General features: G+C 40.9%; 1 protein-coding gene across 2 annotated transcripts; it reads left to right on the plus strand.

The window, feature by feature from the left end:
- Positions 1–1,238: 1,238 nt before the first annotated feature.
- sapcd2 (suppressor APC domain containing 2) lies at positions 1,239–14,834 on the plus strand. Of its 2 annotated transcripts, none has more exons than XM_034205266.1 (6): positions 1,239–2,241; positions 6,091–6,224; positions 10,949–11,095; positions 11,658–11,759; positions 12,302–12,412; positions 12,818–14,834. In XM_034205266.1, the coding sequence occupies exons 1-6, from the start codon at positions 1,458–1,460 to the stop codon at positions 12,944–12,946; spliced, it is 1,407 nt and encodes a 468-aa protein (XP_034061157.1). In that variant the 5' UTR covers positions 1,239–1,457; the 3' UTR covers positions 12,947–14,834. The 2 variants fall into 2 exon arrangements, with proteins under 2 accessions (XP_034061157.1, XP_034061166.1); XM_034205275.1 differs by having other exon boundaries at positions 12,305–12,412.
- The last annotated feature ends 983 nt before the right edge of the window (positions 14,835–15,817 follow it).

A 15,817-nucleotide genomic window follows, 5' to 3' on the forward strand; every position in this document is an offset into this window, starting at 1 on the left:
ACTGCTGAAGATTTCACAGATGACGACAAGAAGAGAGCTCAAGTCTGGGCAGGTCAGAGACAAACATGGGTCTGTGCACAGACATGTGTGACTCACCACTAAACGAAGAGAAAACAGAAGAAGTTAACCTGAACACAGAGATGTTTGCCATGTGTTTTGTGTGAAACTTGGATTTGTGTTGTGTGCTTGGATGTGGAGCACAGTGATTTCAGCTATTCCAGCCTGACTGGTAATACATCCCGTTACATAATCTCAAATCTGCCAAGATGCAGGGGAAAAGGGGGGAAGAAACATACATTAACACTTCATTAAGATAGCATTACATGACATTACATTGTCATTGTAAACCCATTTGGGGGGTTTGGGCTGTTGTTTTTGAGTGTAACAACATCAATCAACAGTTTTATGCTTACAATTGAACCTGTTACAAATCCCCCTAAAACTGAAATGTAAACACAAATTCAAACATTTGTATTAGAGAGCCAAGGTAATGGAAATAAAAAGGGGTAAAATAGGGTATGGTAGGAATAAAACAAAACATGTAATTAAGCTACATAACAAGAAGATGTTATGTAACTTTATACTTCATCATAAAGGTATACATGTTGTGCTTTAAACCCTTCATTTTTCTGACAGCTTTAGTTATTTTTCAGGTGACAATTGTATAGCCATTCTGTCAGTGGTAGCTGTTTATCTCCAAATGTAAAGCTTTACTTTTAAACTAATTTACGAAAAAATCCACATTGAAGGATTCTTTGGGACCTTTATGGGTAAAGACATTTGACAACATTACAGCAAATTATATTACAAGGTTTACTGTGACAGTCAGATATCAGCCATCAAATCATTAGCGTGTTTAACTTTACAGGGATTTTATAAACATATAATCAACATAGGCTAAATGGATTAACTTAACCATTGAAATGACATTCAATTCCACACAAAGTTTCAAGTGATTTCATGATGAAACAAAGGGGCTCTGCTCCTCATTACTGGTGTGTGTGTGGGCTGTAAGGTGATATCCAGCTCTTTGTGATTATGTGTAGGGGGTGGTGATCATATGCAGGCTTTATGAATAACGTCTCAGCATTAGTAATAACAAAAGCACAACTCAAACTGGAGCCTACCTCAAGCCTGAACCAATGAGCGCTGAGCTCGTGCACACCGCGACCAATCGGTTGTCCTGGGACGCTCTCACACAACCGTTTGAAGGGCGGTCCTGGGTAGAAAAAGGAAAGTATGGATCAGACCAGCGGAGTTTTGACTGGAAGGTGGACGACCAGAACAGTGAATTGTAGGACATTTTCAGCCTAAAAAGCTTTATTAGGATATGTATTTTCCTGCTCAGTAGGCTTATATTTATTGTATTGTTCTGGGCTCTGTGCTGCGTGTTTATACAAAGTTAGCGAACTTGTGTGTTTTTGATTGATTAGTCGGCGCGCATTATCAGCTCATTCATGGCTCTGATAGTGACCGATCAGGGCTGCAAACTGAACGGGACCTCGGCGATTTACGGCCGAGCTGGACCAAGAAAAGAAGTGTATCAAGGCAACACGGAGGGCTTTAGAGCCGCCAAAGTGCACCCTAAAGAGTCGGACTATTCAACAGATGGCCTGCCCAAAGCCTTCCTGCACAGCCTGAGGACCCTGTTTGACATTTTGGATGATAGTGGCAGAGGCTATGTCCACATTTCAGAGATAGAGACCCGCTGGCAGGGGGCAGACACCCGGGACCTGCCCGGCGGGGTGCTGAGCTGCCTCCGGAGGGTCACCCCACCGCATGGCTGCCTCACCTTTGAGCGGTTCGTCGCGGGGCTGCGCTACTCCATGCTCAACCCGGAGCACAGCGCCCACTTCAAGGCCCACGCCGCCGTGCACCCACAGCAGGCTCCGCAGCAGAAGCCCGCCCCGCTGTCCACATGCAGCGTGGGGACTCGGGTGGAGAACAAGGTCCGTCCGCTGGGGCCGAGCAACGTGACCAACACCCTGCAGCACCGGACCTCCTCCCTGCAGAGCCGGGCCAGGCTGGAGGAAGCGCCCGGGTACCCGGCGTGTGGACCGGTGCGGTACCCAGCGGTCTTTGAGAGGCCCGTGCGGGGTTTGGAGCAGAACCCAGGGGCTCCGGCGGCCGGGGGTTACCGGGCCGAACCGGGCCATGCCCCCAAACCCACACAGCCGCAGCAGAGCCGGGTCAGGTCCATTGAGTCTCTCGCTCTGGAGTCGCCGCAGCTACAAGGATCAAGTAAGTGGTACCATGAAAGTGAATCGTTATAAATGTTGTCTGTGTGTGAGGGGGTTTGGGGACAGTGCACTGGGTTCATTTAGGACTCATGTCAATAACTAATTAACCTGTTGTGTTAAAATCAATAACATCAACACACTCGTAATACAAAATGCAATTGAGCTCTGATCTCGTATGCCAAGAATCAACAGCTCTAACAGAGGTTGATCATGTCATGCAGTTGTATCTATATAGGCCTATTATACGTTGTGGTATACTATACCACAAAGATTTGATACATTTGTTGCTCAACTAATGCTGCAGTGTTTATTTAAAAAAAAAAAATATGGGTCATTTCCTTCTAAAGTGGTTTCCATAAAAGCACAAGATGATGTCTTTAATGGCTTGTTTTGTCTTAATAACTGTACAAAAGTCAAACATATTCAATTATAATTATATAAAAAAGAAAACAGTTACAACCTGCAGTTGTATCTGCATTTCACTCCCATCCAAGTTGTCAACAAATTTAAAAGAAATTCAACTTGTGCCTTAGTTTCAATTAGCTGCTGACTTCAAACAAAGACAAATTCTTATCTGGACCCCTAAAAACGTGCATGAGGATGATTAGATCTTAGATAGAGTATATGTGTCCTCGAACACACGCCAGAACACAGAGCAAAATACACTTGAAAATGAATTCACATGAACAAGCCACCTGATTATGTGCATAGCTTGGTTGATATGTCGTCTTCCAGCTTCAATTTCATATTCTAATTCAATTGGACGCACTGATCCATGTAGTGCATACAAGTGCACAACATTTGCAGTGTGCATTCATTTGCATGTCAGCAAATGTCATCCAGAGGGAGCCTTAGACATGTAAACATTTTAACTTTAAAAGGCAGTATTTTTCTAAATCCTTAATGGGGGGTCAACAACAGTTATTGTTGGTTTTTGACAACACTCTTCTCAGGTATATCAGTGTTATGTCACAGCTCAAACAGGCCCTGGTTAAGTGACTGCTGGTTAGTTGAATAATTGCGGTTGTTAACCCTAGGTCAGGTCAGAGGTCGTGTCAGAAATTCCTGCAGAATGTATCTATCTTGAGGGTTTGCCTTGTAGAGAAGGCAGAGTTATTCCTGCCACGACCTGGCTGACTCTGGAAAGGAAAATGGTCAGATGTATGCACGTGCATTTGTTCAGTTCTCTTTGGTGAGTAAGATGTAGGTTGGACGTTGGATGATGTGCTGCTGAGTAAATTCCCAGTTTGCCTGCTCATTATCTCTCGCTCTCATACAAACTCACTTTCATTCTTCTTTATCTCACATTCATAGGGAGAGCTATTTCACATTTCTCTCTTACTCTCACACACACACACACACACACACACACACACACACACACACACACACACACACACACACACACACACACACACACACACACACACACACACACACACACACACACACACACACACACATACCATACATCACTTCAGGGGACATTACATTGACTTACATGCATTTCCTGGAGACTTATCCTAACCTTAACCATAACCAACACATGCCTAACCCTAACCCTTACCCTTAACCTTACCCTAATCCTAAACCTAACCAAGTCTTCACCCTAAAATTAATGATTCCCCTCATGGGGACCTCCAATTTGTCCCCATAAGGGAGGCCAGTCCCCACACGTGACTATGTAAACAGATTTAGGTCCCCACAAGTATAGTAATGCTAGACCACACACACACACACACACACACACACACACACACACACACACACACACACACACACACACACACACACACACACACACACACACACACACACACACACACACACCACACACGCCACGTCTGTCCGAGTTCGCATGATCCCTCTATAGCCAGACCTGTCCGGAGCTATAAGAGTGACACTTGCACATTCCTCGTCCCTCAGGGCTTTCACAGCTTCCAACACTTGCATTACACTCATAAGTAAGTGAGTGTTTTCGTTCAGATGGAGAAATATTACACAAATATACACTGCATGGCCAATAGATCACATAACTTTGTGTAGTTTGTCTTATTTCAGTTCAAATATAAAAAGTAAATCTTAATGCTAAAACATATATATTTGACAATTTGTTCGTCTACCACATTAATTAATTAATTTCTCCCATTTCACTGTGGCAATACTGTTAAACCTTGTCACTTACTTCTAAATCCTCATTTTTACATGTGTATCAGGCCTGTATAATGCTATTATTGTCATTTAGAAATATCAAATGTTATGCTTTTTACAGTTGAACATCAGTTGCTTTTGTGGCTGTATTGTAGAAAATCCCTGCAGCAAATTATTTATTTCCCTTTTTGTCTGAATGTAAAAAGTGCTGTCCAAATATATTATGTCCCCTTACTTTTGTTGGGTAATGTCCATGCTCTAATCTCTCTCATGCAGCCAAACCCTGCTGGATTAGGACAGATTACAGCAGACAGGCCATGGCTCACTGAATCACTGCAGTGGTGAAATCCTCCCCAACACCCTGGACATCACCACAAAGTCCTGCCACTCTCATCACTTTTTTTGTGGTTCTGTAATGCAGCAGTGGTGTTCACTCAATAGTTAAAATCTGATAAAATACCTCAGTTAATATGTGGGAAATACCACTGAAAAAATACCACTGAGATGCTTTGCCAAGGTCACACACAATTCACAACTCTTCATCAAACATGTTTTTTAAACCACATTGAAAAGGTACAAACACACAGCAGCAGAGATTGAATGAGAGTAGTAGGAAAACCAACAGAGAGAGACATATTTTCTTTTTATCTTTATAACAACTGAGTTGAGTTTTAACAATCGTCCTTGAGTTTGGCAGTTTACTAAACAATCTCAACATAAGGACCTTAAATAGCTTTCAATCATATCACATGTTCTTTTTTGGCAGATAGCATTTGCTTGTCATTTTTTCCCAAAGCACAACATAGGTAAAAGTAAGCTTAGAAGCGCAAATCTAAATACCTTTTTTTACTTTAAAGTGGACATGCGTCTTAGTCTTCAAAAATTCAAAATCACTCAGTGGGCTCTCTTGATTAAAAAAAATCATACTAGCCTTTTTAGGAAGCCCTACCCCTAATTGTTGAAATGTTTATGTTTAATTAATTCAAGGATTAGTCTTGTGTTAAATCTCCTGAGATTTTTTCTCTGAAGTTTGTTTGAACTCAGATACTTCACATATTTCCTTCTACTCCACTGAACTCATCCTAGTAAGGTAATCAAAGAAGGGACCATGATTGATAGTACAGCTCCCTCCTGTGGTGCACACTGGCAGCTGGAACGCATGGCTGTGTCTTAATAAATGATTTATCTGTTATACTTAAGATGTTCTTCTTTACTGTCTGCCTGCAGGCATGGAGGTTTTTTGCCCAAGGAGATTAAATGTCACCTTTAATCACCAGGAACTGATTTGAAATGCACTTATTATTCACCAAGAATCAAATACAATGCATTACAATACACTTATTTTTACATTTTAAACGGATGGATTACTGTTGCTGATGGACTTAAAACAATGTGCAATAAACACAAATTGTTGCCGAGTCAGAATTTTGAGACTTACCTTGATTACCTGGCAATTGGTCTTTTTATGATAATTCAATTTTAGTTTTTCCCTGAATAAGAGAACAGACATAATTGTTTAATTGCATGCATGTCATTACAAGCCCAGTGTAATTATTTTAAAGCACTGCCTCTAGGAAGTACATTTCATATTTTAGTTTTTTTCTATGTTATGTTCAGCAGACTACAAGTCAAACTGCTGAGTGCATACCAGACCACAGTGTCGCAATTGATTCAATCTGTGTGTTTTTCATTTGTCTAGGTGTTGGGAATTCAGGTCTACCAAGATCCCAGAGCGAATCAGCATCAGGATTTACCGGCGTCTCCAGGCGACATGGGCGAGGTCGGGATGAGCAGAGGAGGCATACCATATCCAATGGAGTGGATTACGGAATGGTTGGTACACACACACACACACACACACACACACACACACACACACACACACACACACACACACACACACACACACACACACACACACACACACACACACACACACACACACACACACACACACACACACACACACACACACACACACCTGGGCTTCAGCCTTAGCTATGTTTCTCTTAGAATCAGATTTGAATGTCAGTGCTGTACATGCGCACAGTTTTTCCCATTAATAACTGGTTGAACAGCAAACCAGGTATGTGTCAACACATTAGTAATGCGTGGGTCTTCTGTGGATCCACCCAGTTTCTATTTATTTACCTGTAAAGCACCCGCTTCTCTTACAATGCCACTTATTTGAGTTAAAAACCTTTGGTCTTGAGGTAAAATCACAGGCCAGGCAAATATAAAAACCTAAAAAAAACAGATGTTACTGCAGCTTGGAAACTCTTCTTTCACTTTTTGTTTACATTACAGCTAGGTCAACACAATATGTAGGAAAATATGCAATAACACTGTCAAATGTTGCAATAGATAGATAACAATGTCTTTCCGCTTTACTACAAAAAGACTTCTTGTTGAATTCCAATACACTTCTTGTATTAAATGAATTGAACATTGAAATGTATACGAAAGGCACTAATAAATAAAGAATATTCATTGTATTTTATAATGCAGTTTTTCACTGATACTCTCTTCCACTAACACAAAAAACTCCTGCGTGCAAAACAGTCTTTTAAGTGTTTATCAAGCAACATGATATCACAACAAAGATGTTTCCCTCATGAGAGCACAAACAAATAACATCAGTGTGTTAACAGTCAGTGGGATGGCTTTATTCCTCTGCTCATTGAGAACATCATTTCTTTCCACTGTATTAGAAAGAACTGAGTCTTCAGTCAAAGTGTTGTGTCGATGTGACACATGACACATTTTGAATGATTTTTCTTTGGTATCTGTTAGTATTTGAGTTGTTTTGCTGTGGTAAAGGATAGAGGATCAGTAGCAAAGGACGTTCAGAGAGACAGAGGTCTGACAGGTCTAAACAATGTTTTAGGGTGTGATTGGAAATAATAGTGATGGAGCCTGGAGGGCAGGAAATATTGTATTTACATGAAAAAGAAAACAGTAGAAGCCGGAAAATTCCAGGAAAAAGTTTTCTGGTAGAGTCTCTTCCCTCTCTATTGGCCCCCACATTCCCCTCCCACCCCTCGGCTCACTGCCTCCCCCTGACTCTGCCCCTCCCACCCTCCAGTCGGAGCCCATGCCTCCCTTCACTCTGCGTCTCTCCCCTTTGCCCCACCATTTCTCACTCTGTTCTAGCTCTCTTTCTTTCCCTGTTTATGTCTCCGTCTCTTTCCTTCTCGGCCTCTATGTCAGAAGAGGCAGACTGACCGACCCCCCCCTCCCTCCCTGCCCCTCTCCTCCTCCCCCTTCCCTGTGGCCCTCCCACCCAGGCCGATTTGGTCCCCTGCTGCCCTGATGGTAGTGAGCCGGGTCGGGCCTAGGGGCCTGGTGGAAGTTGAGGACTCGCTCGGCCGGCCCGACCCAGCCTGGACAGCCGTGTTGGCTGCCTACACCACCGTGTTCATCCCCCTCGGCAGCGGCCTGTACAGCAGCAATGCCCTGCACTTTTTCCTCTGGGTGAGTAGGGAGAGAGGAGGAGACAGATGGAAGAAAGACAGAGATGGTAAAAGAGATGCAGGATAGTAAAGTTTGCCTTTGTGGTGGTTTTGTAATGATTACATTTCAACATCCGCTAGATATGCACCAGGTTGTTTTGACAGTTAATTGTGAGTTGAGAGAAATATGATTGGAAAAATAGATGAACTGGTTTTAGGGACTTTAGGGACTTTAGGGACTTTAGGGACTTTAGGGCTTGTTCTATGGCTCTAACATTCTGTGGTGTTGTCCATCTTAAGTAGTTATCATATTGCCAGGATCTTATCGACAATCAAGTTTTAAGTTGTCTCAAGAAAAACTACCAATAATGTACTGTGAAGTGTCTCGCAATGTGAGGCTTTACTACTTTTTCTGTTTTGTATCATTTTAAACTTAATATCTTCAGTCCTTTTTTATAAAGAAGCTAGAATTTGATGGATTTTTATATATCCTAAAGTAACAACTAAGTAATTAATCTCAAGAATAACTGGCATATCAATTAAGAAATATTTTCTATTTCCAAGGACATTGGGTCTTTTCATTAGTGTTAACCTGTCGGGGTGTTGTAATGCTTCAGTTTTAGGATATGCAGAAATGGGTTGATGAGTGGATGAAATTAGTTGATTGGTTTAACAGAGAAAAAGTACTAATATATCATGGTCATGTTTTTGTGCTGCTTTTCACTCTTTGAAATACCACTATTTTGAATATATTTAGGTTTGATACTGTTTCAGTTGACCAACTGATCGAAAAGAATATTGGACAGATGTATTAGGATATATCCAGGGTTGTTCGTCCGGCTGTAACACTGTCTTTGTTTCAGGGACTTTTGAACTGTATATTGCCTCTGAGCTGCTGTTGTATTGATGTTCAGAACACACGGTTTCGTGGTGCTTTGTAGATGCAGTCTGAAAGGCAGTTATGTTCTTTGTGTTTTTAGTCGAACAGCTTGGGCAACAGGCGTCATGTTATTGTATGCGCGTTGTTGTCCTGTATTCACGCCTGTTCATTCAGCTATGACAAACATACATGCACACACTCTTCCCTAACCTTTCAGCCATGTGCTGCTCTGCTCCCTCTCTGTGGGTGTTTTCTCTTTCTTTTATAAACTGTGGGTTTTCCTGCCTGTGGACCTACCGCGTATTCATGAAGCCTGACACTGGGTCAGGCTTAATTCTAGACGGACCTCTCATACCTAAAACCCCCCCTTCCTCTCTTGTTCTCTCACTTTAGGCTCTTTGGGAAAGAGCACAGGATTTGATGTCAGACTCTGAAATCCTTTGTTCTGTTTAAGTTTCTCGCGCAACCTTTTTAAACAGCACTGATGAGCGATGATCGGGGGGATTTACTGAGCTTCACAGGGGATGCAGGGATCCCCTGTGGGTGGATAGAAAGATAACACACCAGGTGGCTGAATGCCAGCAATGAGGCCTGCACTGTGGCAGTGTGGACAGCTTGGTCAGCACAACTCAATGCAGCCTCACACACACACACACACACACACACACACACGCACACACACACACACACACACACACACACACACACACACACACACGCACGCACACACACACACACACACACACACACACACACACACACACACACACACACACACACACACACACATCTCTTTCTCTTTCACACACTGGGGCGGCCATAGTTGAAGTGCTGTTTACCCCATTCTTAGGTTGCTGTGCGGTTGCCATGACACCCGGGTGATTGCTCCTCTAAACATTGTTCAGGATGGGAGAGAGTCCGGCACAATTGATTGACTATTGTCTCGGGCAGCACAAAAGAGTTGGCTGCAGATGCCCTTGTGTGAAAAGATTGGAGTACCAATGCAGACGGCTGGCCGCCGTCAATGATTAGATTTAATCTTAAAGGGGCCCTATTACGCTATTATTTCCAGGTTCACATTTGTATTTAGTGACTCTTCTGGGACATGTCTCCATGCTTTAATGTTCAAAGAGCTCTTTATTTTTCTTATACTGCCTGTGCTGCAGCACCTCTTTTCACCCGCTGTCTGAAACCAGAGCCCAGTTTGCTCTGATTGGTTAGCTGAGAAATTCTGGGATTTAAGCCTTTGCAAACCATTTACATGCACAAAAACCTATATAACACACTACACTCAGGGGTGCCCACACTTTTTCAGCTTGGGAGCTACTTTTAAAATGACCAAGTCAAAATGATCTACCTACATTAAAAATGCTAAACACATTACATTGCATTTAGCTGACGCTTTTATCCAAAGCGACTTACAATAAGTACATTCGACCAGGAAGATACAACCTTGAAGAAAACAGAATCATATAAGTACATCAGGTTTCTTAGAGCCAAACATTTCAAGTGCTACTCTACTGGCTATAGATAAGCCAGTCCTTTTTTGTATATAAGTGCTCTGTTAGCAATTCTTTGTTAGTAATTCTATCTATCTATCGGATATATATTTATTTATATATATACTGAGTATACCTTATGTTGGTGTACCTTGCATAACTGCATGAACCCGTATGGCACAATACCACTCAATACATTTTTGGTCATTACGTCAATTCTATACCCTTTCTTTAGTAGAATTGTATAAATTGTAAGGCTAACTAGGTAATCAGCTCTCCGGTGATTTGTATAAATTGTAAGGCTAACTAGGTAATCAGCTCTCCGGTGATTTGCAGCTGGCGCGGTTGACCGCGCATGCATGGTGAGCTGCGTGTTAGAAAAGATGAGATCTCAGACTGGCTTACCTGTACGTCAATCAAGTGGCAAATGCCATAGTAAGGATGGATTTTTCAATGCCATGCGATCTACCCACAGTACCTTTGCGATCGACGTATTGGGCACCCCTGCACTACAGGAAAGGGAAAACCCCCAAAAGCATAATAGGGCCCCTTCAATCTCTCTAAGTGATTACAATGACACGTTTGCTGCCTCAGTGAGGTCTATACAGAAAATTACTTCAGGTTTTTATTTTATTTGACAATTTCCAATCAAATGTTTCCCTTTTGTGCCCCTCTTTTTTCACTCTTCAACAACCTACCCCTCCTTTTAACCTTTAACTCACACAGTTGAAGCAAATGAAAGAGCTGGAGCAGGAGAAGGACTCTCTGCTGGCGGGCCTGGAGGTGGTGGAGCGGGCCAGAGACTGGTACCAGGGCCAAATCCACAATGTGACCGAGAGGCAGAGGCAGGTCGGCCAGAACTCCCACTGCACGGTCAGTTCACACTCACTGGTCCAAAGAGCTCAGATATAAAGTATTGGAGATGAGGCCTGTTGTGTTTTGTTGTTTGATGATTTTTAGTTGTATTGATATAGATAGAAGGACAAATGTCGAAAATATCTTGGCATATGAGGATATATCAAACGGATATGTATAATAAAAATGTAAAGCTGTTGAACTGAGTGTTTTGGTTGTTTTGTTCTAAACCTAAAAACTATCAGACTTTTCTGACCGTTATAAAGAATGCAAAATGAAGGCATTTATTTTTTGAGGATAAGGAAAGGAAGTAATTTATTCTTAACGGAGTGCTTCAGTGTTTTTGATATGCACTGGTAGCAAATAATATCTTCTAAGTTCTAATATATTGTTTTAAAAAATACATAATGTTCTTCCTCAGAGTATTTCCTTATTAGTTTATATTAAGCTGCTTTACCAAAGCTTGTCATTGGTTTGTTAAATAATCATCCCACTTTATAATGACATTTTTATGACCTTTAACTACTTGTATCCACCACTGCTGTATTTACATAATGTATTTTATGTTCTCTCCTCACAGGATTTCTTCACAGAAGCTAATCAGAGTCGCATGAATGTCCTAATACCCAAATTGCAAGAAGTCAACCGCTGCCTTAATGACCTTATTTCCTGCTCTGGGATGGTGAGTGCTGACTGCCCCATTTAATCTTTTGCATTTATTGTAAATCTAGCTAAATTAAATGTTCTTAATGTCTCACAATCTACATCTATTGTGAATATAAATGATCATATGGATGGACTTCTTCATTTTGAAGATCACCTGGTTAAATGTAACCTTTTAAAACCAAGAGCCCTGTTTTGAATATGTGTGGACAAAGCTATTATTTTCTATCATATCACCAAGGAGGTAAACGTCATACCTGCCAGACATCAGCATGTTTACACTGTCACTGTGAGCATGTTAGTATGCTAACTGCTGTGCCTAGGAATAGCCTCAGAGCTGCTAACATGGCTGTAGAGGAGAACAATTATATTAAAAAATAAATAAAAGTATAAAACACTTTCTATTGGGAAATTCGTATGGCTCAAAGCTGAAGTCAGTAAATACTCAAATACAAAATATAGTTCAGGGGAATTCCAATCTGTACATGATTATGGGAAGCTGAGTATATTTAACAAGTAGGTTAATTATAAGCTATTCTTTGATTCCTCTTTGTTTCTCAGCAGTCATTTCCCTCCAGCGCTGCTCAGACCGCCGCTAACCCGCAGCCCCCGGCTCCAGCTCCCCCACAAGCCATCCTGAGACTGAAGGATCAGAACCGACTCCTCACACAGGTTAGACCCAGTCTGCACACTGCCAATACATAGAAGAAGTCACTAACAGTTACCAGTCAGTGGATGTTTTCAGTGAATAACTTTATCCATTTTCTGAACTCCGTGCCTCGATAAACCTTCATCTGTTTGTCCTCTTGCAATTTACTTATTTATCTAAATAGTTATCACCATAATATATTTAATTTCATCTTAATGTACAATATTTAATTTTACATTCTGTTCTTGTATATATCATTCAATTTACGTGCATATAGACTTATTGCACTATTTTTTATTTGTATTTTTGTATTTTATTATATATGTTCCATTGTTGGAGGAGCTCGGGTCAGAAGATTTTCATGCCATTTCTACACTTTAACTTATGTGCATATGACATTAAAACCTTTGAATCTTGAATCTTCTCAGGAGGTGACGGAGAGGAGCGAGCGCATCACACAGCTGGAGCAGGAGAAGTCGGCCTTGATAAAACAGCTTTTTGAGGCCCGAGCCCGCAGTGCGCAGGACACCAGCACCATGGACTCCACCTTCATCTGAAAACAGATACACTCCACCCCAAACTATAGCATGTTAAGAACCAGCTAAGAATTTCCATGACGCTGGTCCCAAGCTACCTTTGATAAGACTGTCAGCTGACTGTTGTTTACCCGCAGTGATGCAGCTTTTAGCCATGCCACGCCCACACCCTGGACTGCAGCATGCAACCACTCCACCCCAAACCAAACCATGCACTACCTAGATGTGAACACTCCAAGAAAACCTGACCCGAATGACTTGACTCGAGATTTTTACTCACTTCCTTTCCTGCATTAAAGGTCCCATGTCATGCTTTTCCGGTTATTACCCATCCCCTTGTGTGTTATGAAGCCTTGTATGCATGTAAACGGTCTGCAGAGTCAAAAACCCTCAAAGTACACCCTGTAGCGAGTAAAACTCTAAGACCTGTCCCAGAACGCCTCGTTGGAGATTTTTCTTTTTCCATTTGTTTCTTCCGGGAACCAAGTGACGTAACGACGACCCAATGGACCAACTGGTTCAAAAGTACCAATCCGCGGAGCCGTTACGTTAAGACCAATCCGCGGACTTCCTCACACACAATCTTTTCTCAGGCAGCTGCAGCTCCACGGATTTGCGTGAATACACATACTATACAGAGATACTGTATTAGAAACCAATGTGAGTTTGGAAAATTGCACAATGTAAATCTATTCTAGTATACCTCAACAATGGAATTATGATCAGTAGAAATGGCCATGTCATGGGACCTTTAACACTCCAACTAAGATAAAAAGACTGGGAAAAAAAATCCAGTCGAATCTCATACCATCACTCCCATTGTTGTAGGATTAAAGCATCTGCAGAGATCTCCACTCTTCTTTAAAGACTGCTGTTTGTGTGTTCCTGCATGCTACTTGACTATACAGGCAACATCAAATCATTAACTTCAGCGGGGGAAAAAAAAGGGCATGTTCTTACTGTTAAATATGAAAATCACCAGCTGCATCTGCTTGCTATGACCTATCAATTACATTTTTGTTAGTTTGGAACTTTGATTGAAATGATAATAAGATACACTTTGCCCAATGTCTTTCAGTATTCCTTTCCTTTTAACGTAAATGATTATGTTTACCTGACATTGGCTTTCTGGGTTTTTAGCATGTTCCATTTGAAACACTGAGGGACAGGGATTACTGAAAATATTTGTTTTATATATTATAGAAGCATGTTTACTGTTAGGACCTTTGGTGAGTTTTAAGGATTTTCTTTAAGATCGAAAAGAGAAAAGATGGGAGGACAGCCTACAAGCCATTGAGATGTAGAGGCAGAGGACGAGAGAAGTTTGGAAGTTTGCACGTAGACGAGAACTGAGGAAGACAAACATGGCAGGCGGTGAATGTGTCGGGGCCCGAGCTCCGTGGTTGGGAGATCTTCTGATTTAGAGTCAGAAACTAAAGAAAATCACTTTGGCTACCTAGTGCTATAACCCCTGTATGTCTTTACAGTGAATTATTGCATGGCTCATATTTTCAGCTAAAGAATATTTATCTTTTGAAGAGATTTCTGTTTAAAACTTTGAGATTAGCACAGAGCTAAAAAACAGTTTTGTCCCTGTAAATTCCCCTCTTTACCAGGATTGGTTGACTTTAGACTAAAAGTATAAAAATATTCGGCCATCCACAAAGTTTACTTGAGAAATATTTAGTTAGTTGGTGGCGGTAGAAGAAAAAACATTGTAGTTTTATAATGGATCTGTACGGTACTGCTGGGATGTCTGCACATAGCATATTGTTGATGTCTGTTTCCCACTTGTTTGATTGTATGTTTTTTGCTGCTCAAGCTACATTATGTGTGAGTGAAACTCTTTTTCTTCAGCTTCCTATCAAAACTTCAGATGAAATGTTAAATAATAAATATGACCAAACAATGCTGACTCTGTTGTTCTTTACAGTACTGCAATACAATATCACCTATATCTAAGTGTAAAACTATTGATTTTGAATAATAATAAAAAAAGCAATGGATGACAAACATCATCTTGAAATGTCATATTTTGAGAAAACGGCTATAAAAAAAACGACTCACGAGAGCTTAATCAGGATAATCTTTTTATAGATTTTTGTAAATATATTGTAAATCAAACCTTATTTATTATTTCTGAAGTCTATCAAAAACTAAATTCAGCTACTCCAACCACTCAGTCTTTTTACTTATTTTTAGTCATGGGAAGTGTTTGCAAGTGTCTCTATTTTAATTAGCGAGTTGTTTAAAATGTAAAACTTTCCACAAATATATCTGTCAGCCGAGTGTCTGTTCATTTCGGTTATGTTATTCTGCCATAAATTAGGGAAATGTCCCTGGACATTGAGTATGATCTGATGTAATTCATGCACCACATTTCCACTTCATCCTCAGATGTGATTAGCTCAGCTTGTTTTAATGAGGAGTATAACATGAACCCATTCATTTCGTCACATCTATGCACAAACATGGTTTAATGTCACATTTTCCATAAAAAGGTTTGATCTTAATCTCACACAATAGCTGCTAGAAAAACTATTTGTGTACCTCTGATAATATCAATTAAAATGTGTCTAGACCAAATAACAATTGTAATCTTTGTACAACTGTTTGTGATGGGAAAATAAATTCACATTACAAATCTGAAACTGCCACATTTTACTGTGTTTGTGACATTACAACATCCAGATCTTCCAAAGATCTCTAAATTGAAGAAGCAACTCTGTGTGTTTATGGTCTGGTGCAGAATTTAACAGACCTGTGAGGATCTTCTACTTTAGAGGAGGGACACACATCTCCTGTGAACCTGACACCAGTACAAACAAGACCTCAGACTGAAGAAAAACAAACCTGGGTCGAGTTGCATCAGCCTGAAACACACACAGACAT

The sequence above is a fragment of the Gymnodraco acuticeps genome, unplaced genomic scaffold, assembly GCF_902827175.1.
Source record: "Gymnodraco acuticeps unplaced genomic scaffold, fGymAcu1.1, whole genome shotgun sequence".
Taxonomy (NCBI): domain Eukaryota; kingdom Metazoa; phylum Chordata; class Actinopteri; order Perciformes; family Bathydraconidae; genus Gymnodraco; species Gymnodraco acuticeps.

Coding starts and splice junctions, on each gene's coding strand:
- sapcd2 (XM_034205266.1), top strand. CDS start 1,458: ATGGCTCTGATAGTGACCGATCAGGGCTGCAAACTGAACGGGACCTCG. Junction 11,760..12,301: donor TTATTTCCTGCTCTGGGATG/GTGAGTGCTGAC, acceptor TTTGTTTCTCAG/CAGTCATTTCCCTCCAGCGC. Junction 12,413..12,817: donor AGAACCGACTCCTCACACAG/GTTAGACCCAGT, acceptor GAATCTTCTCAG/GAGGTGACGGAGAGGAGCGA.